Source organism: Thermobia domestica, chromosome 10, assembly GCF_964235325.1.
Source record: "Thermobia domestica chromosome 10, izTheDome1.hap1.1, whole genome shotgun sequence".
Taxonomy (NCBI): domain Eukaryota; kingdom Metazoa; phylum Arthropoda; class Insecta; order Zygentoma; family Lepismatidae; genus Thermobia; species Thermobia domestica.
In genome coordinates this window covers 148,219,174-148,245,323 of record NC_137463.1, presented here as the reverse complement: position 1 = coordinate 148,245,323, position 26,150 = coordinate 148,219,174, and the positions used below count along the sequence as shown (strand labels likewise).

Here is a 26,150-nt window from a genome sequence, read left to right as displayed (position 1 = left end):
CGTTAAGACTGGGAGCGGATATTTGCGAACCCCATAAATGCCAAGCGTGCAAAAATCCTGTTGACAAAAAAGGACTACATGGTCTCTCCTGCATAAAAAGCACAGGTAGACATCCTCTACACTCGAGCTGCAATGACATCATTGTGAGAGCACTCATCTCCGCAAGTGTACCGGCAATAAGGGAGCTAAATGCCTGTAGTAGAGCAGATGGAAAAAGACCAGATGGGATGTCCTTAATTCCTTGGAAGAAAGGTAAAGCCTTAATTTGGAACTTCACATGCACAGACACTTTTGCACCTTCCAACCTTCCTTTCTCTTCAATCCAGGCGGGCAATGCAGCAGGTCGGAAAGAGATAGAGAAAAGAAGAAAATACAACAATCTTATGGAAAAATATCAATTCGTACCAGTTGCAGTTGAATCCGGTGGCTCGTGGGGAAGGGAAGGCCTAAACTTCATAAAGGAAGTAGGAAAACGCATCACACAGTTATCCGGTGATGAAAGGGCAACCAGCTTCCTAATCCAAAGAATAAGCATGGCGGTGCAGAGAGGTAATGTAGCTTCAATACTAGGAACCATACCTCCTGGTAAAGCACTGGAGGAGATTTTCTTACTTTAAAAACAAAAGTAATGTGTCCATATTGTTTTATACTAATTATTTTTCATTGTTATTCATTATTGTTTCAACTACAACAATGTAATTTTAATTTACAACTGATGTATTTGGATGAAAGAAATGAAGAACTATATATATATATATATATATATATATATATATATATATATATATATATATATATATATATATATTAGGACACTTTATAAATTAAATATAGGAATTGTTTTAATTTCAAAACATTTTTGAAAAATAACGAACGTATGACATTTTAACTGCACTTTTAATATTAATAAAATCGGTTTTCCTGAACTGATTTAAACGTGGATTTCGCGAAATTGATCTTTAGGTACTCAGTGATCCACTGATATCACTTTGGTGCACCAATTCACATGTGTTCCTGTACTAAAACTCAAATTTGATGGCGTTAAATGAAACCTTGGGCATCTAAGTCAACAATTACAAATATTTTAATATTTTATATATATATATATATATATATATATATATATATATATATATATATATATATATATATATATATATATATATATATATATATATATGTTTTATTGTTTCAGTATGTAGCTTACATTGTATGCAGTATGTGTTAATTTTATCTGATAAAGTGCTGTATTTTTGCCGTTAGGTTGTTCATGGCACAGAAATAAACATTTATTATTATTATTATTATTTTTCCTGTCATCTCAAATATATTTAAAATCTTTACAATATCAAGCAATTAGATTCTGATTACGTTCTTCTACAAAGACAATTCTTCTCAGAGTATAAACACCTCATCCTGTTCCTTGCCAGGTGGTAAAGTGCCAAGGACCGACGAGACGTTACCACGTTGGATAGAAACGGATATGCGCTGTATTAGATAGGATGTGGAGCGAAGTTCGCCGGAAACACAAGAAATGCGTCTTCCTACCTCCCTAATGAATTCTAGACTTCTTGCACCCCAAGCACCACTTGTTTCAATAGCGATTGGAGTGAAAACAAACTTTTCGAGAAGGTTGTTGTATTTTCTTTGCTTTTCAGCTTCTCTGCGATTAGCAACAGCTCCAGCGTTCATTACTGACAGAGGGAGACTTGAATGAGCGTATGTATCAGCGCATGTGAAGTCCCACAATAAACATTTACCTCTCATCCATGGAATCAGTGTCATCCCATCCCGTCGCTTTCCATCCGAACGACAGCAACCAGAAGGTTCCCGTATTGAAGGAAATCCAGCTGTGTTGAGGGCTCGTAGTATTATATCATTTACCGAGGAATGTCGGGCGAATCTACCAGCGCTCTTCATGCATGAAAGGCCATGCAGGCCACGTTGGTTAACCTCATCCCCACAAGCTGGACAGCGATGAGGCTCACAAACAGCTAAACCTAAACGTAAGGCTGCAGCAATTCGAAAGCTTTCATTTGACAAATGAAGGCCTAAAGGCGGAGAAGGTATCGCCATCAACCATGCACCCGCTTCGGGAGACGAGGCAGCAAGAAGCCTGGCTTTATCTTCTGGAACAAGAACAGATTGTAACAAATAATTATGTAATTGACATGCAATGGTGTATACCAAGATGACTGATAACACTTTTTGTTAATCTCCGGAAGGCTTGTATCTGCTAAGTTTGCCCACTTATTAGAACCTTCTTGAACTGAACCATCTGGGTCCAAACAATAACCCTGTGGAAGGAGAGCTTCGATTAAACGCAGAGATCCGTTTATGACGCTAAGAATGTAGGAATCGCCATATCCACAGCTCGTCGAATACCAAGACCGCCCAAACCAACAGGTAAACATGCTTGTATCCAAGAGTTGTCATTTAAGGAGCAGTTCAGAATTGATTCAAGGCCAGTTTTCAGGACAGTATCATATTTTTGCAGCAAAGAACTCTCATACCAAGATGGAAAGCATCGTAAAAAATAGGTTAGGCGAGGGATTGATAAAGATGCTCGTAAAAGGAAAAAGGCTGAATGGGCTGAAATTGAGGGAAGTCGAGACAAGAACAATTCTAAAGTAGATATTTTATTCAATAGCACGTTAGTGAGTGCTTCCGACGTGAGAGCAGCACCTAGAAGACATGCATTCTGGATTGTTAGAGGGCGTATGCCTGGTGCAGCCTCATTAAATCTTCTAAAGATTTCGTCGAATGCGGTTTCATCTGTTCCAAGAAAACCCACCTCGCATTTAGAAAAGTTAAGACGCAAGCCAAGAAGTGATGCCTTCTTATTTATTTCTATTAAAGATGAAAGAACTATCTCGGGGTCACCACCAATTGTTCCATCGTCTTAGTACCAAATGTTTAATTCGGTATTCAGTGATTTAACTAAAGAATGAATGGTTATAGCGAAAAGTGCTGGGCCCAGGGGATCACCTTGTTGTACACCTCTCTGAGAAGAAATAGTGTTTCCGTTGAAAAACAGATCACTTGGTTGAGCATAACATTGATAAACATATGGATAAATTGAAGGAAAATTATTCATTACTGCGGCAAGCATAGTATCCCGGCGAAGCTCATTAAATGCGTTACGAAAATCCAATTTTACAATCGCCTTAGTAGCATTGTAATTTTAATAATTTATTTTATAACATTTTGTTTTAAACAAAACAACCCTGCTGGAAGAAGATGAAATGTTCATACTATTAATGTGGAATTTGGCATTACTGAAAACTATGCGAAATTTTTAAATTTTAACAGTAAATGAGAGAAAGTCATTGTTTAGCCCTTGTTTTGGGGGCGTAAACACAAAAGTTCATTTTCCTTATGGGAGATTCAATGTTAATTTTTTGATGCAGTTTTATCCAATGCTTCTTGGTAAGAATTTTGGAGCGCATTAGTATTATTTGTTACAAAATGCAATAACACCCACCCGCAATGTTAGTATAGTAGTCTCGAGCATTATTTTGGGTAATGCTTCTCTTTTGGGGGGTAAAATGCGTAAAAAGGTGGTGGGTGGAGTGTTAACAAGATCCCAATTTGTATTTTGGGAATGCCAGTAAGCGCCAGCTTGATCACAAATGTCACAGAATTAATGATTCAATGCTACTTGCATGTGTCAGTGATGGACATGGGGCTACAGCCCCCCTTCAAAAACTCACCATAAATATCCTTAGCATAGACTACCAGAAGAAGGTATTTTTTGGATCAATTAATGTAAAATTCGATATTCTTGTTGTAGAAAGATATGTGTATTTTAATATAGGAGTGTATTTTAGTAACGCGCCGTCTTAGGGGAGCACATTGGGCGAAACATATGATGAAGAATCTTTATATGAATTCCAAATTTTATTCTGGAAATGCCAGTGAGCCTCAGATTAATCATAAAATTCACAGAATTAATATTCCGATGTTTCTTGTATGTGTTAGTGAGTGATATGGAGCTATAGCTCCCATCCAAAATTCCCATAAAAATTCGGCATAAATATCCTTAGCAGGAAAATACACGAAGAAGCTTTCTTTGGTTAATTAATGTTAAAATTGGCGTTCTGGTAGTAATAAAAGTATGCGTTTTTGAAATCTGAATTGCAACTTTGGTAAGGCAGCACCTTAGGGAGCAGAGGAGGAGAAACACATGATCTTTATAAAAATTCCAAATTGTATTGTGGAATTGCCAATGAGCGTCAGGTTAATCACAAATGTCACAGAATTAATACTCTGATGCTCCCTGCATGTACCAGTTACTAATATAGGCAGTTGCCTAAACCACATTTTGCAACATATCTACCAGGTGACTTGAAACAGAGAATTATCCAGAGTGTAGAGATGATTACTTCCGATACGTTGGAGAAGGTGTTCACAATTTCCATAATAAATCGCATTACTTTATGTCTTGCTCGTTCAGGAGGGCATGCTTAATAAAAGTAAGTTGATTTTATCTGTCTTATAGGTTAATGATATTTTTAAACAATTAATGATGATAGAGCCACAAAGTGTTGTTTTCAAGAAGAAATATTTTAATTTTGAAGAAATGATTCTCATTCCTCGCGAGTCATTTGTTTCTACTACAACCGTGTGTCTATAGTATACGAAGTCTTGATGTTTTTACGTGTGTAATACATATACGACTAGGTTATTGTCTACAAAGTAGGAACATGCTATTATTGTGTAAGAAGTATGAAAGAGCTACGCTCTTTTTACGAATAAAGAAAGCAATATTGAAATGTAAAGCTAAACTACTAAACTTGTAATTTTTAAAATGTTACTTGTTAAATTTTCATATTGTTTTATGTATATTCATATATATATATATATATATATATATATATATATATTGTTAAAAATATCAATATACCGCATACATAATCCTAAAACTTTTACCCAAAGAATTGTGACGGATATAGACTTACTTTTCTGGGCTTAGTCACTGAACATATTTCCAAGTTTATGTGAACAGGAGAGTATCTCTGAAACAGCCCGAAAATCCCCTGAAACTCGTTAGAATAGGACGTAATATTCAGGTCTCAAATCTTCATTATTATTATTGTTATTATTATTATTATTAATAATAATAATAATAATAATAATAATAATAATAATAATAATAATAATAATAATAATAATACAGAAGACAAATTCCGTATGACGACAGATTGTACTAAAATCTTTAAATCGCCTTTAACATTATGCAAAAGTCACAAAATAGTCGGGATTGGAGATAAATGTCCGGACCACCACGACATACACCTGCGTACGTCCATACAACTAACTAAATGCTAAACGAAAGGTTTCTAATATAATTCCACGTATAAAGTAAAGCTACTCAACTCACAAGAGCTCTAAAAAAATGTTTTTAAGTTTTACGTTCCATAGTTAAGCTAAGCTAAAGAAGACGTTGATGATGAGAATGAAATAAATAGTGGAATTTAGAAACTGGGAGGAATTAGAAGCCTGTGAAAACCTACACACAGAGCGTTTATCCACCACAATGCCCACTGAGGAGGAACTGGTATAGATGCAGGGACACAAGCTCCAGAGGTAAGCGGGCTATGACTGAAACAACCATCAAGAAAGCGCTAAAACTTTTTAGAACATTGGTAATCCTTTAAATTAACAAACCTTTAATAATAATAATAATAATGATAATAATAATAATAATAATAATAATAATAATAATAATAATAATAATAATAATAATAATAATAATAATAATAATAATAATAATAATTGTATTAAAATTCTTAAAGTTGAGCTTAAATCAGGAAAACTTTTAAAAAGTCGGGATTTCCGGGAGGGGGTCAGGACCTCGAGGACACATCCTTGCAACTACTCACATATTAAGCAAAAGCGTTCCACTGAAGTTTCATGTAGAAAGTATTCTATTGTACATTTTAAGGAAAATAACTGTAATAAAAATAACAATATCACTGAACAGTAAGGGCATATAATAAAATAACTTTTTGGATATGCAGAAATAATTATAAAAACTTTGCTACAAAAATGCCTACACAGACCATAATTCGATGAGCTGCGAAATGCAAAGTAACAAAATAGTGTATAACATTCAGTCTACAGAGGAATTTTAATTAAAGAATGGACATACATTATTTCGAGAATCGAGATAAGACGAGAAATGTTTACGACACTTTTCGGCTCGTCTCGATTCCCATCTCCGAAGCGAGATGATCATTTGAATTAGCCTTGTCCCGTACATAATGTAAAATGTTAATTCGCGATTTTGTTTGTTTTGTTTTAGAAACGAGATTAGAAATTCCTCTTCTCGTGGGCAACACTAAACAAAACTGCAATATTTTTGCCAAATGTCACGTTTTTGCTTGTAATGGTATGACCTGAGCGATGATAAGCTCCTAACTTTTAATCTTCTACGATATAATTACTATTATTATTCCTAAAAATTTGGTAGTTCAAATATTGAAACATCCGAGTATTCAAATATCTGAAGATAATGAAACGTATATCATCGCTGATCAATGGCCACCAAAAACTCTATAGCAAAAGAAATACTTGCCGGCTGTGGATCCCAGCAGGGGAACTATGCGGTACGCGATCACTATGCGGTACGTGATTCGTATTTATTGTTTTTATGTTAGGTTTCTTTCCCTCCACTTACAAAGTTGTACTTTACTTTTGTTCGTTTCAAAACGTCTTCCGTATATCTTTTATGATGAAATAAGTGAATAATCTTTGGCATAGTTTATATTAATAACTTGAGGTATTCTGAAACCTTTGGTTCACAATTTTGTTTCTTCTCCACACGAAACTACAAATATGACAGATCTAATTCTCATACTCTGCATTTGGGTCCAAAGCAGTTGCCAATGCCTGGTCAAAACTTATGTCCGCCACGATTCATAACGTCGATTACAGGTAGGCTTAAACAATATAGACCCGCGACAAGAATCTTTTTTACATAGTATGTATTGTTTTAGCACACAAGGCGCTTCTTTTAGATTTCAGCGTAATTAATTAAATACCTACCAAGACACACAGGTTTTTATGGCAGAAGAGAAATATTGTGTCACACTCAAGGGTTTTCCTAACCGAGATTTGGCTACTTAAGCCTTGATTGGGCAAACCGCAAGTTTCTGTGCTTATATCTGTTTTTTTTTTTTCAATTAAAACTTTTGTTTCCGTTCTTTCGCTCCTTGACCATCATTCCATGACACAACTCTCAAGTTAGTAGACTTCAGCAGTAGTGAGAAAATAGTCGAGGTGTTGTAGGCACTAGCTTAGAAATCCTGTAGTCTTGGGTTCAAATCCAGTTATATTAATTTAATGCTTTTAAATTTAATTTGTTCTTGCAGGGTGTATGATGACTTCTCTTTGCTCAAAGTTCTCCATCTAGAGATGAGATGCAAGAATCATGCACACATTAACCAAGAAAAAGAGAGAGTAGAAATATTTCCGATTGAAATATTATTCGAATCATTCATCGATATTCATATTTGATTATGTTTAAGTTTATTTTTGTTTATTCTTGTTTACGAAATTGGAGTTCTCGATTACTTAGAATATAGCAAGAGATAGTGAATGATATATTGCGGTGTATTACAAGAGCGAACTCGTATTCTTTGATATATATGCTTCTAATAAAAACATGCTTGTATTATTAATTGAGGATTAAATAACATTAACTCATGTTATGTGCACACAAAATATGACTATTTGTTATATTTGAAATATATGACATGTTTTCTATTGATGCAATGCTTTTTGCAAATTGAACTGACACAAACTGCACAACTTGTTTTTACTTTCTTAGATTGTCTTTCGTTCTCTTTTTCGTTTTTCTTATTCTTTTGTCATTTTCCGAACACTGGAAATCAGTAATAAAACAGAAAAATAACATCCTTGTTTGCTTTAATGTGTAAACGAATCTTCTTGTCACCTCAACCATAGGTTGGTGGGCAACATGGAAATTTTAAACTTTTCTCTCGCTTGGGAGAGCTGTTTTATACTTTGATAAGGCCTCTTCTTCGTAACTGCATCTAGATATTCCATCCTTGGTCTTCCTCTTCCTGGTTTTCCTTCTACCTTTCCCTCTATCAGCACAATGATCCAATCGGAGTGTCTAATAAGATGGCCATACATACTGTTTCTTCTTTTTTCTATTATCTTCATGATCTGTCGTCCTTCATTAGCTTCCTTTAGTACGTCTTCATTCCTTTCCCTTTCGGTCCATGACATGCGCAGCATTCTGCGCCAACACCACATTTCAAATGCTTCTAGCGTGGATATTTCAGCTTTTCTCAATATCCACGTCTCTGATCCGTACAGCGCCGCGCTCCATACCAGTGTGTTAGTAAATCGTTTACGAACGTCCAGCGACACATTTCTTGATATTAGTAGTCCTGTTTTCCTATTGAATGTTTGTTTACCTTGCACTATTCTGGAACTTACGTCTTTTTCACTTCTTCCGTCCGAAGATATTAGACTTCCTAAATAGGAAAACGTCTTAAAGTCTTCGTTTTTCTCTCCATCTAGCCATACGTTTGCCCCTCTCTGTCCCGCTCTTGCGCACTTTATCACTTTCGTTTCCTTCTTATTTATCTTCATTTTGCTTGTTTTTCCAGTAGGTCCTTCAAGTTTGAATGTCCTTCCTGCATGTCCTCATCGTTCTCCGCTATCAATGCTGTCATCAGCAAACCTTATTGTGCTGAAAACCTGACCGTGTACTTTTACGCCTTTCTCGTTTTTATCCAAGAATTCTTTCATAGCCGGCGTTGAACAGGAGAGGTGAAAGTCCACATCCTTGACTCACTGCTTGACTTATTCTTGCTTCCTTCTGATCTGTTCCTATAACAGCTGTCTGTTTAATATAAAGTTGTTATATTATTCTTCTGTCTCTGCAATCTACTCTCAGCTTCTTCAACGCTCTGAATATGATATTCCAATCTACGTTGTCAAAAGCTTTCTCTATATCTACAAATGCTATCACAATTGGTTTGTTTATTCTGATGTGCTGTTCCATGATAAACTGTAGACTCAGTATTGCTTCCCTTGTTCCTCTTTTCCTCCTGAATCCAAACTGGTCCTCCGATAACCGTTCTTCAATCTTCCCCTCTATTCGTTGTGCGATAATTTTGCACAGTATTTTTTATGCATGGGAAAGCAAACTTAACGTTCTGTGTTCTTCGCAATTCCGTGCGCCTTTCCTCTTCGGGATAAGTACAAATATGCTTTTCTCGAAGTTTCTTGATACTTTTCCCAATATGTGCATTTCATTAATAAGATTAAATTGTTTCTTCTTTGTTTCTATTCCGAGATTCTTAATCACTTCCGTTGATATTTGGTCTATTCCTGGGGCTTTACCATGTTGCATTTTCTCCAAAGCATTGTCAAATTCGCACTGTAAAATTGATGGTGCTAATTCATTTTCATCGACGTCTTCTTTCTTCTCTATCTCTTCTTCATTCTGTCTCCTTTGTAGAGTTCTTCAATGTATTCCTTCCATCTTGTTATTTGCTCCTCTTCTATTAGCGTTGTTCCGTCCTTGTCTATGATAATATCTGTGCGTTTCTTTTTCTCACCGAACTGTTTTCTAACCTTTCCATAAGCTGTTTCTGTATTGCCTTTGACTACATTTTCTCAATTTCCTTGCATAAATTGTTTATTCAGTTTTCTCTGGCTTTCTTTACTTCTCTGTTGATGTGATTTCTGTATCTTCTGTATTCCTCTTCTTTGTTTGTTATCTTGAACTGTCTTCTTTGCTTCATCATTTCCAATATTTCTGCTCTTATCCAGGGTTTATATTTGGTTCTCGTTTCTCTTCCTATGTGCGTGTCGCCAGCTTTTGTAATCCATGCTTTCATGGCTTCCCATTTCGAGTCGATATCATCACCTGCTAAAGCTACCCTAGACGTCTCTTTGTCTGTTGCATTTACAAATTCCCTTTTCATGTTTCCATCTCTTCTTAGCTTGATTGTGTCCCATCTTTTGTTTGATGCTATCATTCGTTTCGTCTTTAGTCGGAGTTCGCTCTTCATCAAAACTAAATTATGGTCTGAGTCAACGTCTGCCCCTGGGTAACTCTTACTGTTCTTCACTTGATTTCTAAATGCTTGTCGGACCAGTATAAAGTCTATTTGATATTTTTTCTTTGTCTACTGGTCTTGTCCTTGTGTATCTTCTTCTTAGTGGTTGTTCGAAGAGAGTGTTTGTTACAGTCAGATTATGACTTTTGCAGAACTCAATTAATCATGTACTTCTCACATTCCTTTCTCCTAGGTCGAAATTCCCAGTTACATTCTCTTCTTTGCCTTCGCCGACTACTGCGTTCCAGTTACCCATGATGATGAACTTGTTCTGGTCTTCAACTTTCATCAATACTTCTTCTCTTTGCTCATAGATTTCTTCTACTTCCTCATCTGTGTAGCTTGATGTAGGCATATATATTGGGATTATCGTCATATTTCTCGGTTCGGTTGCTATCTTCAACATGATTATCCTTTCATTGTATTTCCAACTGCCTATTACTTTCTCTCCTATGTTCTTATTCAAGACAAAACCGACTCCTGTTGTATCGTTCACAGCTACTGAGTAAATCATTCTGAAGTCTCCGCTCCACATGTCTCCTCCATCAGGCCATCTAACTTCGCTGATTCCCAAAATATCTATCTTCATGCGTTCCATTTCTTTCTTCAGGTTTTCCAGTTTTCCACACTGTAACAGCGATCGCACATTCCAGGTTCCAATCCTGCAGGGGTTTCGTTTCATGACCGAGGAGGCCCTTCTGTGTTTCCCTCCACTGCGGTGGACGACCCTTTAGTAGAGATATTAAAACTGATAACTAACAAAAGTGAAGGTAACGTTGAAACGTATAATGTAAAACATTATTTTACAAAATACTGTAACTTGTGAAATAAAATGACTGTTTGACCAACATTGATTTTTCCTTGGTATGTCTAAGGTTAAATGAGCTTTCTTTGAAACTATCTCATGATATCGCTCTGTAGATACTAAACGGTGTCTTCTACCTGATGTTTTATTCGTCACAGAGGCATGGATATTTTTCTATTTTTGCTGTTTGCTACACTGGTATTTTTTAAACAAACTAGAGCACTTTTAAACAAACTAGAGCATCTTATGTAGTTCTCAACCAACCAACCTTAACAGTGTTGTTGGTTGTCTAACGTTGCAGGATATGAAAATCGAAAGTGTCAATGCACCTTTGCTCGTGTACATACCACACCATTGTAACTCATGAGAACCCTGAGCATCACCTTTCACGACTGAAAACGAAATGTTTTTTTTTTTTTCGGTCTTGGTCGATTGGTTGCTCGCCACTGGTAAACCGATTTTTCTTTAGAGCTTCATTGTCGAAACACTTTTGCAACATTTTCAAGATCTTTGCACCATTGAATCCCTTTTTAACGCGAAATTTAATACACACTCGTTGTTGGAAAATTAACTTCATTGCAGAAATTGAAACATGCACCCTAACATGTATTCAACACTGCGTCACTTACACAAATGGACAACTAGGATGTTCAAATTGTGGGGGATGGGATACATGTGGCACATGTGGCAACCCACAGAAAAAGAAAATGTCAAATCAGGTAACTGAGAGCGTCACACGGTGGTAATTCTGGGAACTTTTTGATTAAGGTAGTATACGGTTCTGCCTTGTGTATTTCCCTTTCTCCACGCACATTAGTGTTTGGCTGCGTGTTAAGCAAATCGTCAAAACAATCTTTCTATCTATTTAAGATGCTATCTTTATTAGAGGTCTGCACGGGCCGATATTTGTAGCCCGGGCCGGCCTGGCCCGAGCTCGTCTGATAATCAAATGAACCCGAAATAAGCCGAAATTACACAAAGTTAATAATTAACACAAAACTGTATTTTTATTAACAGCAATTAGAGGTTTAATTTCAGTTGTGCTTCAAAACTTCTCCAGAAAGAACGGTCCAATAAATATCGTAAAGTCCGAAAAATATGGTTCTATATTTAAAAATTCACGAACCGAGCCTGGCCCGGGCCTAAGTGATATATGCTTTGTAGGCTCGATTCCGGCCCAAGGCCGTGGAGACCTCTAATCTGTATCAGTGAGAAATGTTCCGTCATCTTTCTTTAATATATAAGCACGAGGTTGATAGCCTTTCTTAAATTCGTTGATCTCCTTATATATGTCCCGAGTATTTTTATTTTTACTATTATATTCAAGTTCCAAAATTTTAGCTTTCAAAAAATCGCGTTTCTTTGTTCTAACAGTTTTGGAGTTTTCCCGCCAGATGCCTACGAAATTTTGTGTAGTTATTTCATTCGGATTTTTAGCCAACATAATTTTGCCTGTTTTCTCTTCTCTGCAGTTTAATTGCATTCCTAGTCGAACCATGGTTTGTTCCTACGTATTTCCGCATGTCCTTTTTTTCTTTTGCTGAAATTTTAATGCTATCTCTAATTTCAATCCAAGTATCCTCAACACTAGTGCACTCCGAATCTTCTAAAACCGAGAATCTATTTGAAACTTCAGTTTGGTATTCCTCTCCTCTTTTCTAATTTCTTTAAATTAAATCTCTCCGTTTTCAGACATTTAAAATTTCCTTTATTCAACGATTATCTCTCTCTTATTGTCGCTGCTACCAGGGAGTGATCAGTCTCACAATCCGTCCTTCTGAACAACAAACATCAATTATGCTAGATTGTCTTCTATCTAATAAAACGTGACCAAGTTGATTATGTGTTTTCCCGTCTGGTGAGGTGCAAGTATTTTTATGAACGTCGCGATAAGAGAATTTTGTACTCTTTACGATAAGATTTTTGGATGTCGCAAAGATCATGATTCTACCACCGATGCCATTACTTTCCTTATGCAGACTTTCATTCCCTATAATCGATTTGAAAATATCCTATCGTCCTAACTTCGCATTGAAATCTCCTAATAGAATTTCCATATGGTCGCAGGAGTTGGTCAAATATCCGTTCCACTTCTTCGTAATAACTGTCTTTTATATAATAATAATAATAATAATAATAATAATAATAATAATAATAATAATAATAATAATAATAATAATAATAATAATAATAATATGTGGGGATATGCACATTTAAAACAATAATATCACACCACCAACCTGCTTATAGTTAAACGTTTAAAATAACATCATGGTGGGAAATGCACTTGAAGTATGTGTATATTTTAAGAGTAATTGTAGCATAGTGCAGTGCACTTGAATTTTCTAATATTGTAAGTTATGATAAAAGTACCACAGTATGTGTAACTAATTTCATAACAATGCTATATATTAACTTAAAATTGTACTTAACCTATTACTCAGCTATCCACCAGGTCAAGTCATCAAACAAAGTTTATGATTCCTATTTTAGCAACGATCTATCTGAAGTTTTTTAACGGTGTAAGACCTACAAGTGGAAAGAAAATGTGTTGCACTATTTTCAAAGTGTCAAAAGATTCTACTATCATCTAAAGGTACTCCTTATTTGACAATTTTAACTGCAATTTGTTCTTAGTACTCACGAAATACTCTATGCGTCTACACTCCATGCAAGTTCATGAATAATGAACTCCTTGCTCACTTTTGCCATCTTTTGCCATTCATTTTAAATATTATTATTATCATTATATTTTATCATCGTTAAAATATCATTTACGTAAATTGACCTCACACTTCATTTTAGAATTTTAAAAACATCCATAGATTTCTTTTCTTATAGTTAAATCTAATAATAAATTTTTATTAGCATTGTACATAGAAATGATGGAAACTCGAATTTTGAAACTGATGACAAAGCAATTTTAAAAGTTATAAGTTGAAAATAATAATAATAAACCAATCACTTGATTTTAATATGTATGAAGTGATCTAACCTACATGTAGTTATTACTTTCACGGTGATTTTCATCCGGTTCAAGTTATCTACATAAGTAAGTTACAAACTCTAAACATACATTGTGCTATGCCTTCAGGTCAGGATATAACAGTTTCGCCATCTTGGATCAGGCCCTACGATATTGTTTCCCTTTTTCTACTAATTGCTAACGTGCTTTATTTAATTACACTTATGCATAGTAGTCTTAATTAATTTCAACCTAATAATAGTGCATATGAACAGGTTTGTTTTTAAGTATCCGCCAACAATATCAATGAAGAAGCAGAAAACGTAATATGTTAACTTATCTCTAACTTATGTTTTCCTTTCTTGTGCGAAATTGGCAGAACTTGTTACCAGCGAGCACAAGGCACGGAACTGCCCTCGCTGAATATGCTTTTCTTGGTTTCATTGCGTTTTTCTCTTACAGAAAATGAATTTTAATCTCCGATGTGCATTACTACATTTACAGTTTACAACAAAAGACTAAGCAGATAGGACAATGCAATATTTAGCCTTAATGCTGTTTGATGTTGCTTTTGCAATGAAAAATTGGACAGTTAATTCCAATAATTGTTCGATAAAATGTAACACTATCGCAATGGATCTTTTTCGTTTGTGGTATATTTTTTTATACCATGAACGCGCAAAGCCTCTTTCCCTCACATTATTATTACAAATTATTTTAACCAATAATATCACAGCCACAAAACATAAGTTACACTTATCATATATAAAAAATATGTTTGCTGCCGTTTCGATCTATTATTGTCTCTATAATCGCATAGCACTCGTCATTCTCAACAGACTGTTGTGATATAGCAAAATCAGAAAATAATAGCCTTCAAGGCTAGGACCCCAGAAAAAAAATCTTTTCATAAAAATTCCGGGAAATCTATGAATTTTGAATCAGCGAGAAACTTTGTAGTGCAGTTCGAAAGTCTGATTCCTTAGGAAGATGATGAACTAGGAATATACGGTAATTACGGTTCGAACGAAATCTTCCAAAAGTGAAAATTCATAATTTCGTTGTTTTTTGTTCATTGTTTAAAATAAAATCATTGATTTAAAATGATTAAGTATGTGGGACCAAATGACTAGGTAATCACTACTTCTTTTCTGTTGTTTAGAATGTTTATTTTGTAACCTGCTTTAGTTCTTTTGCTAGGAAAATAAACACTACTGTTAAATTAAATTAAGAAAAATATGAAAATGATTGAGGAATTAAATAATGATGATATATGTGGCGAATTAAGATATTGAGAGAAAAAAGAACAATACTACTTGTTCCTGTGCCTATCCTGTGATGTAAATGCTATTCAAAATAGATGTGCTCCCGCCATGTGAACTTTGTGGTGGACAAACACCGCGTGCGTGGGTTTCCTTTGGGTTCTCCCGTTTCCTCCCACTTTCTTCATTCCACCATTTCATTAATTTCTCATCATCACCGTCTCCTTTAGCCTAGCCGGCATAATCGTCGGACGTAAAAAAAACTCAAACTCCTCTGCAGCGCCTTGGATCTCACATGAAATATATAAGCCTAAGTACTTCTCATTTACATTTCTTTTATTTATTCATATAGTTTTAAATGAAGAAATCCCAGTTAAATTAAGCTACGTATTGGCCTTACATAGCCAATAAATACTTATTTTATTATTACCGGAAACGGCAAAATAAAACTTAATCATCATAGCCTTTCAATATATAACCGAAAAATCCAATATTCTTTGAGGAATCGTAATTTCTCAGGACGTTAGTTGTCATGCATCATACAAATATAAATGGAGCACGATAATTCTAATAAATTTACTAGCTAGTCGGTTTGTTTACATGCCGATCAAAATTTTGTATGAAGTTGAAATTCAAAAGAATCCATGATTCCAATTGATTGTATTTTGTTATGGTCATGTTCAAATATAGAAGTGTAGTGTTCCAAGATAAAACTAGTATATCCTCTCTGATTAAAACTGAATACAGAATTCACAGCATATTTTGCTGAAAAACTTACGTTCTTGCATGGTATCAAGAATTTGATAAAAGTTGAAAAATAAAAATGTGAAGACAATGTACTACTTAAGCAATCAGAAGATATTAATAGAAGATTTTTTTTTTAATTTCAGTAATTCTGGCAGTTGCTGTACCATCAATAGGACCATTTACTTCTCTTGTTGGAGCAGTATGCTTTTCTATTCTCGGAATAATGTGTCCAGCAATAATTGAGACAGTTACCTTGTGGGACACTGGCTTAGGGTGTTATAAATGGTTGCTTTGGAAAAATATAGTTGTGTGCATTATCGGAATAATGGCTTTTGCATTTGGATCTTTCACGAGCATACAAGATATTATCAGACTATATAAGGATGTTACTGAGAAGCTTCCTAACTGTATACCTTAATAATTCATCTGTATAGAGATAAGCGTTCATGATGAACCTTTCATTATCGGAGAAGAGAACAATTCCATTTTACTACAAATTATAGTTACTATATTTATTATAATTACCCATGGCTATTATTCGTCATATATACAGAAAAACACTACTACATTCACGGTAAATTAATAACCCTAATGAAAGCGACAATGATTTTTCTAAGTTCTAACTTGAATAATAGTTGTATTTGAGTTGACGATAGCAAATTGTACGTTCATCCGTAAACTTCGGTGCACAACATTACTTGCTTACAAAAATTCTGGAGCAAGGACTCCTTGACATTAAGATATTAACTGTTCTAGAATACTGAAAACTTTGTTATGAACTGTTAGTACTTTTAAAAGTTATTGCATGTAAAAGAATATGTATATTGTGTATACGCCTTTCTGCTGGTAACTGCACAAGAAGAGTTCTGTAACTAACGCTTCTAGAGCATTATATAATAAAGAATTTAACATTTTTGTATTAAAGAAACAAATTTCCCAAGAAGGAATATTATTTCTACTCTGAAACTAATGAAATCCTTCCGAATATATATAATAATAGCAATTCTTCAGAATATAATTCGTTTCTGGTATAAACTGTTTGAAACACAAAATACAGAAAAAATTTAAATGAATTTATAAATTGTTGTTTATTTGGGAAGCTTTATGTAGAGATAATTTACAAATTAACACTAAAACAAAATTTTATTTATAAAGGTGAGAGTGGATAATATTTACTGCAATTTGAAACTTATAGCTTGAAGTATTAGGTATGGTACTTTATTCCATTGACTAAAATAGTTTCATAGTACGAAAAATTTGATTTCTTTAAATTATATTCATCTATAAATTTTATCTTATCTCCAAACTATAATGGTTAAGATTATGATAATTTTGACCTTATTATCGTCTAGAGCATTTGTTACATTATTTATATTTATATAATATTGCTTGAAAGACTTTAAGAAACAAATAAAAGAAAGAAAAATGAAATGGCTGAAAATATTCTTGTTGCAAAAGCAGAAAAGAGAAACTAAGTGTAAGTTTAATTATAAAATTCAGAAAGTTTTGAAAACTATTTCTATTCGTATTTCAAATCAAAATTTGTAATTACGGAAAAGATCACAAGATAAATATAGTATTTTGGATCACATAGAAATTAAAAATATATTTCTCAAACTTTTTCATCATTTTGTCGTCGACAATTCCTTTTCTGTTAATATTACAGTATGTTTTTTAGTCCGTACTCTATACAGTAAAAAATAGTAATTATAATTACATAGAAGTTCGTGAAGAATTAATGCAAGATGGAATTATTACAATCGAAAACCTCAATCATAATTTTCTGCTGCTGTTAGCAATGTGCTGTATTTGAAAACAAGTTAAAACGACTTCTGGAATAGTTGGAACTAGGCGATTTTCTCATTTTTGGAGAATTTATTTCTGTCATAAAACTAATATTATATTTCTTTTTAGGCCAGATAATTGTTTCTTAATTATAACAACACCTGATTGTTACATATTAAAAATTTTTAGTCTAAGCTTAACAACTTTTATTTTTTCTTATGTTCTAATTACATATGGGGTGAACTAATAATGAAGTAATAATAAACTAAATTTTTTGAAGAAAATGCACTTTGAATGTATACCTAACTTTGTTGGCCTTTCTTGTACCTGAATGTAACAATTGTGTTGTACATTGAAAATGTATTTCTTAGTAATACACTTGAATATTGAGAACTTAATGAGAACATCAGGCATATTACAGACATAGAATTACAGTGATTTGCGACTTCTGATCTTTGAAATCTAGTGAAGTGTTTACATTTAATACGAGTGAAGGGTTGCCATCTCTCCAAAACAAAATGTAGGAACTTCTCATACAGCTACCTATGTAATTGAGTTAAGGGACAGGAATAGAAATGTGCAAACAATTCTTTTTCCGAATATTATGTAATATAAAGATAAAAAGAAAAACGTGGGGAATATCATCTTGACATTCATCTTGCAAAGATCGCTTCAATTGGACGCACTTCTTTTCACTCTGCCAAGTAGATTTTCAATCATATCGCCACACAATTGGCTTTGGTGTTGCAAAAATTTGCCGGAGAATATAATGGAAAGGTATCGTTTAACTTCGTCATATGGTGGCCATATTGAAATCAGCTTCTAGTTTCAATATATTTTTATGCAGATTTTGAAATAATGAAAACCTAACACGAACCACTGTTTATATCATTTAGCTTCAATGACATATTTTATGGAAGTAAATCCTAAACATTTCCATCCCCAAACCGAGGCAGAACTCTGAAAATCTTACCATTTTATACTATACTCTTTATATATCTTACTATCTTACTTTTTTTACAGAGAGAAGAGTATGAGTTGTGAGAGACTCCATTAGTAATATAAACGCAATATCAACATATACATTATTTTGCAGAATGTATACATACTTTTGTGATCTATATTTATTTATCTATCTCTAAGCAACATGTATGTTTAACTATTTTATACCAGATATCTGGTTTATTCTGAAATTTTAACGGTGTCTGTAAAAACTATAGCTAGGATTTAAGTACTGCAACAAGTAAATAAGTTATTAGCTTAAAACCTCCAGTATTTTCGTTTCCTTTCTCCAGGATTTATCTATTGTAGTGTTCTTTATGTCTCACGTCCCATAGTAATTGGTTCGATAAGCACTGCACTGGATTAGCAATCTCATCCATTTTCCGATTATACAAATCGATAGTGGAAAGGAACTTTTTTAAAAAATTGTTGTAGCAAATAGGGCTATTAGTGGAGAAGATATTAAATAAGGCAATCACAGCTTCGGGTAGTAAAAGTCGAGGAGGGAAAGTGAAATAGCTGGCGAGATGCTTGATTGTGTTATACTATATACTTCGAATGACGTATACCACATGTATGGGAACATGTACATGTGGAATTACTGAGCAATTATGCAAGATGAATGAAAGGGTGAACGGCAAGGTAAACTGCACTGTGTTTTCACACTAAGACTTTCGTGAAGAGCGAATCATATTTATGTCATTGACAGCGGAAAAGTGCGTCAATTTAAGTCAGAATTGACCTACAAAGGAAGAAAAAGGATAAGAAGGGAAAAGGGGCAGAGATTACAATTTCGAAACCTATTACGATTAGAGGAATGAAATTCGATATCTTGACTTCTCATTTAAAACAATTAAATACTACGTTCTTTTCATATTTGTTCAAGAAAGAAAGAAGAGAAGGTAGAAACAGAAAAGGAGCGGGCATTATTATTATTATTATTATTATTATTATTATTATTATTATTATTATTATTATTATTATTATTATTATTATTATTATTATTATTATTATACAATTATTATTATATTAAGAGTCCATAACTCGGAATCTCTCAGAATTAGAGACAGTTTTTTTTTTTTAATTTGAACTTCTCATTTGAAATAAGAGAGGTAGGTTGGCATTTCGTTATATTTGACCTGGAAGGAAGAAAATGGAGTGAGAAGGAAAAGGGATGAGATTACAATTATTATAATGTCTATTTTTATTAAGATGGCCATATTTCAGAATCCCTTAACTTTAAATACATGATACAGTATATGATATTTGGACTATTTGTATAAAATAATTAAATATATGTATTAGTGTTTTCTGATATTTGTGCTAGAAGAAAAAACGATGTAAGAGGAAATAGTTGTGGACGTTAAAACTATTATAATAAGATATCTGTGTATCTGAACCTCTTAAAGTTACGGACATGAAATTTGGTGTTTGAATGCCCAATTTTAAAAAAAATAAGTACATGTTTCATATTTTTTTAAAAGATATTATCCTAGAGGAGAATAAAAAAGATTCCTAAGAAACAGAGATGGGGTTGCAATTATTAAACTGAGATTTCCGTATCTCAGACTCCTCCAAGGTTAGTGACATGAAACTGGGTGTTTGAATTTTTCATCTAAAGTAATTAAACATCTCTGAATTTTTAGATGTTTGATCTATAATATAAGAAAAAGAGGCGGAAGTGCTCCCCTAAATAGCCAATATGAGACGTTCGAATTTTGTGTAAAATTTCTAGTTCAGACCAAGTGTAATCGACAGGTCCAGACGGAAGGACGCAATTCATTGCCTACATTGATGCGTCGAGGCAATCGCTTGTCTATGTATGCACATATATATGTTCCAGCATAACTCTGGAACTCCTAGAGCAATTTCAACTAAATTTGGTGTGTGTGTATTACGAACTAGAAAAAATACTGTGGAATAAATTACCCCCTTTCGCCCCTAGGGGTGGAATATGGACAAAACGTCGAAAACGATCTATATTAGTTTCAACTTCATGGTTTTCGGGATCGCTGAGATAAATAATGGCACTTCAAGTGTCGTTTAAATCCAACTTTAACCACCATCGGCATACGGGTAAGAACCTCTACAGCTCTAAAAGTGGGAAAAATGTTACAGCTCTAAAAATGTTACGTACTTGCCTATTGTTGTTTTGAGATTTGATCTTATTTTGAAGACTCTGTATAAGCATGCGGAAACTTAATAATAATAATAATAATAATAATAATAATAATAATAATAATAATAATAATAATAATAATAATAATAATAATAATAATAATAATAATAATAATAAGTGAATTTCGTTTCATGTAATGAATCTACAGTAGACTTCCCAGCTATAGAAATTCAGTACTCAGACTTGAAGTAGAACATCTACTACTGGTTGCAATAATGGAACAAGCTTATATATAGAACTTGTTTCTCGAACACTGAATCAATATCAAAAAGCCATTACTCGCTATCTCTTACTTTTTTGCTCTTTGCAGGTTATTAATTCCATAAGTGGTAATTGATATTTATCACTTCCGGTTGAAATAGGAAGAATTAAATCAGAGGTGAATCATATTCTTGGCCCTAAATCCATATCAAGAACTAACTAACTCTATGGCCTATGGAACCCGGAGGCTCAATGCCGCCTTCACAAAGCTCTCCACTGACTTCTATACGTAGCCAACTGGATCCAGTTTCTATTTTGTATTCCTATTTCTGTGAGATCCATCTTAATATTGTCCTCCCATATGCGCCTAGCTCTTCCCAATGGCCGTTTTCCGATTGGTCTTCCAGTTAAGACTTTGAACGCGTTCCTACTTTCTTCCATTCTGGCTACATGACCTGCCCACCTAAGCCTCCTAGGTTTAATGACCCTAACAATAATTGGTAAACCGTATAAATTATGTAGTTCCTCGTTATGAAGTTTCCGCCATTTCCCATTCCAGTTCTTCTTGGGTCTCAGGATATTGTTCTCAAATACTTTCAGTCTGCGTTCTTCTCTCAGAGTCAGCTACCATGTGTTGCAACCATACAGAACAACAGGCATGATTATCGTTTTATAATGGTTGATTTCTATCTCTTCTGGTTTGAAAAGAGTGTTAAAGGAGCTGATGGGACATATTCTTGGAACGCTGAATGGAAAACTCGATATTTCTTACCATTCTTACCATTCTTGGGAATTAGTATTGAAACCGGAGATAGTAGTAAATTTCAATTACTTCCGGTTTCGTTAGATTGTTACAGGTAATGATATGCTTTTTCTTGTCTGTGAACGGATTGCAAAATATCACTTATCACTATCTCTCGCTTTTTTCGTTTTACGGAAAGAAACGCTAGGAAGAAACCGGGAGTCGTTAATTTCATCTCCGTCTGTTTTGAATAAGAGGTTAACAGATAAAATATAACCTATTCTTTGGATGCTGAATCGATTGCAAAAAGCCGTTTCTCGATATATCCCCGTTTTTGCTCTGATATCTGTGAACAGACAGACTGACGAATGGAGATCGCCGTTCTATAAGACTTCCGACACTTATACATAGCGAAGTTTGGAAGTCTAATACAGTAATAGTCACGAATTCATCAATGAATATGAAAGTCAGGACATTTAAGAATTCCGATAGAACTTTGTCTGAATGCAGGATAATTTATCCGAAATCGAAATTCCCAACAAAATTAGGACTAGTAGTAATCCTAGTAATATTTCCCAATCTAATACGTCCCTAATACAGACTCTACAAACACAACGACATAACAATATAGAAAAAGTTTTAAATAACTCTTATAGCAATGCTTTATATAATATATTTTGGTAATATTGCAAAGATAATTCATAACCTGAAATGAAGGCAAAAGTTCGTTTATAGTCGTGATTGTATGCTGCTTATTTTTAATTTCAAGTTTCGTAGTTTTGTCTTACCTTTAAGTAATGGTGCTTTTCATTCGTAACTTTGTAGTATAAAAATTGTTACTTAATAAACTGTATTCATAGTACTGTGTTTCTCTTATTTTTCATTCTCCCACAATAATCCAGTATCTGTTATATATTGTTATCCTCCATAGTTCATCTGCTAAGATATTAATAATTGACAATGTAGTTTCTTTTGTGTGAAGAGTACACAAGTTAAGAAAATTATATTGGAGAACACCTTCACATTTTTAATAAAACCTTATGTATGTATTTTAAACTATGTTTTTAATAACGACCGACAAATAAATGTGTGTTCGTATTAGGTCCATTACTCTTTAAATCCGTTCTATTGTTGGTGTTGACAATACTTGTGAAAAAAGTAGAAATTTTCTTTCATTTAAATTATGAAAAACCAGATAGAAAATTGTAATTGTTTTAATGTATAACTAATTAACAATTTTAACGATCTTACCAATTTAATATATCCTTATTTACGAGCGTTTACTTGGGAACTGGGTTGGCTCAGAGGTAATTCTCACCTCTTAAGCATGAGGTTCTTGGTTTGATCTCCGACAAAGTAAGTTTGTGGTAGACAACATTATGTCTGTGAGTTTTCACTTAGTACTGCTGTTTCCTCCCACATTCTCATTAGACCAATTCTTCCATCATCCTTACTTTTCTTAATCATACCTTAGCCTAAAGGGCATAATCATGGGATGTTAAACAGAAACATTTCATTTTATTTCATTTACGCGAATCAACTTAAATATACTTGTGTAAAATAAAATTGACATTAAGATAACAATGAGAACTATCATTTGAAAATTGATGAAAATATTTAAGAAGTATTTCAAATATTATTTTTTTTTATATTAGTCGTCTAAAACTCCTCATAATTTCATCGATAAATTTGGCTAGGAACCAGAGAAATGCAGTTTTACATTTACTTAGGTTAAGTGCCGCGTGAGACTACATTGGTCTCACATAAAATATTTCCTTACGGCTACGCGGTGCCAGGTTGGTCTAACACAACCTCTTGTTAGCTTGTGGCCTGTGCTGACTCACTGATCCAGTGTTGCCACAGTCCTAGCTCTGGAGTGGGCTGAAAAATAGTACCAAATTGAAACAAAAAGGGCTGAATTCATTTTTTGTCAAAAAGTAAAATATTTTTGCCCACGTATGATCATCCCTGATTTAACTTTAGGCCTATACATAAAGTTTGTTACAACGCGTCGATGTAGACCTCTAACGCAGAAATGTTCGGGTATTTTTATATTCGTCAATATGGCGTCGCTAGTAAACAACTTAGCCCGGTAAGCCGGCAACTACGTCTACAGGGGCGTCATTTAGGAGGGACAGGTAGGAGCATTTGCCCCCCCTAAGTTTAACATTTATATAGATTTTATCAATAGAATAGTAGTAAGTCAGTGAAAAACGCGAAATTTTAGTTATATCAAGGGTTCTTGCGCCCCCCAAGCCAAATTTGAAATGACGCTATTGCTACGTCAATGTATTTTTTCGTGCTATACCATGCCATTGGGGGGGGACGTCCCGGGCGCTGAAATAAGGGGGCGCAAAATTTGGAAGGAGAAAATAAAAGATATATATATATATATATATATATATATATATATATAAAATTGAAGGAAAAAGTAAGAAAAAGTGCTCAAAATCAAGAGAAAAATAGGGTTTACTTTTATTACGCTCTATTACGCTTCGCGCCAACTATAGTGGAGCTTTGCGGCTCGTCTATCGACCTCAGTCATATGTATGGGGGCGCCCAGGCGCTGATATGTCGTATATTCTCGCCCAGGCGCTGATTTTCCACGGTACGGCACTGATGTTATTATTGTTTTGATGTATAATCTTCTCAACGACACATAAATTACAGACTTACTTCAGCACCCGCTGATCTTCTTTAGAATATGGAACAGTTGATTCAACGTGTGTACTTTAAAAAAAAAAAAAAAATTCAAGCTAAAATTTCCACCACACTGCTTCTTTCTCGTCTTCTTCCTGCGCGGCGCGGATGCGCCCATCTAGCGTCATTTGTTTCCCGGTATAGTTCGAATTACGAATTTTCCACATGAAGTTTGTAGCGTTATGCGGTGCAACGTCACAGAATGAATGTTCACTAGCATTTCTTAAGAGTCCAACACAGTATGAGTAACGTGAACTTTTGAAAATGTGACAATATTTGTTAAATGGTGCTGAATTGGGTAGAATTGTACCAACTTTTTCACAAATGGGGCTGAAAATGCCAGCGTGGTACCAACGGGCCGATGAATGACAAAAAGGGCTGAATCTGGTACAATTGTACCAAGTGTGGCAACACTGCACTGATCTCACTTTTTGTATTATACCCATTCAACGGCTCCGATTTTCCAAAATTTATGTGGGTCCATATCAATAGTGGAAGTGTTAGCCTATATGTTTTCAGGCTAATCAATCAAGTCTCGATATTTGATTGATTTTAGTTAAAATCTTTTATGAACACTGTTATAAAGCGCTGTGCTGTGATAAAGTAAAATATACCTACCGGTAGTATTAGTCCTGGGCCCAGCCTATACCCCCGTAAGATTTTTAGGTCTGGAGACTTTGATTGCTGGAATGAGTTATACAGTGACCAAATATAATTAAAATTTTAGGTAGACATCTGGTATCCTGTTCATTCTCTCTGGGCAGCCATTTTCCAAAATGGCCACCGCTCATATGTAAATGTCTATATATCTCGTGAACCAAGGTACTTAGAAAGGTGATTTTGGTATGAAAGTAAATGTTTTCTAGGTCGCTGAATTCAAATATGGCACTATCGGTAATGTCACTTAGAAAACTTACTAGCTGGCAACACTGTTGTCTTTAACGGCCAACTATAAAAAGCTACTGAAGCATATTGCACAAGGATGTAACGTACCCCTTCCAGGACTACAGAAAACCAATTTTTGCTGATAGTTGACATCACAGAAAAACAGATTTCAGAAATTAATATAAGAAAAAAGTGGCTTTAAATTCAACATGGTGGCCAATATGGCAGCTAGTGACCGGGCCGCCAAGTAATGGACTTATTCAAATGTCTGTAAGGCAGTCACTTATTGGCCTAAAGAGTTCAAAAAAGAAGCAGAATGTGCAGGAAAGGATAGACGTTCCAAGCGTTTACGGTTTAGGCCCAGGGAACGAAGCGTATTCTCGGGGGTGCAGAATTAACAAAAATGCACACATTTTCAATGAAAAACAGAGCTTTGGCCCATTGTTCCCAGACAACTATACCTACAAGGATGTAGTTACAAAATGTTCCTTGGAAATCTCCCGTAAGATACCATTTGTAGTATGTACGTACTGTGCATAACTACGTGAGGACAAGGGAACAAACCCCCTTTTTTGTTAATTCTTTCGTTTCCGGCGCTATAACCCCGTATGAGCCAGACAAAATTAAAATATACTATAGCCTGTTAAATTGTTTTGGCGCGGAGAGTTTGATTGCTGGAATGAGTTATTCAGTGACCAAATAAAATAAAATCCTAGGTAGACATATAATCCTGTTGATTCCATCTTGGCAACCATTTTCAATATGGGTGTT

The 26,150-nt window shown here is 34.4% G+C and overlaps 1 protein-coding gene across 3 annotated transcripts in view; it reads left to right on the top strand.

The window, feature by feature from the left end:
• The window catches only part of LOC145662765 (proton-coupled amino acid transporter-like protein pathetic), a 1,517,009-nt gene extending 1,494,353 nt beyond the window's left edge, over window positions 1-22,656 (top strand). For all 3 annotated transcript variants that reach the window (XM_081728636.1, XM_081728638.1, XM_081728637.1), the window contains one exon: window positions 16,029-22,656. In XM_081728636.1, coding sequence (XP_081584762.1) covers window positions 16,029-16,303 — 275 coding nt within the window. In that variant the 3' untranslated portion in view covers window positions 16,304-22,656. The remainder of the gene's footprint in view (window positions 1-16,028) is intronic.
• The last annotated feature ends 3,494 nt before the right edge of the window (window positions 22,657-26,150 follow it).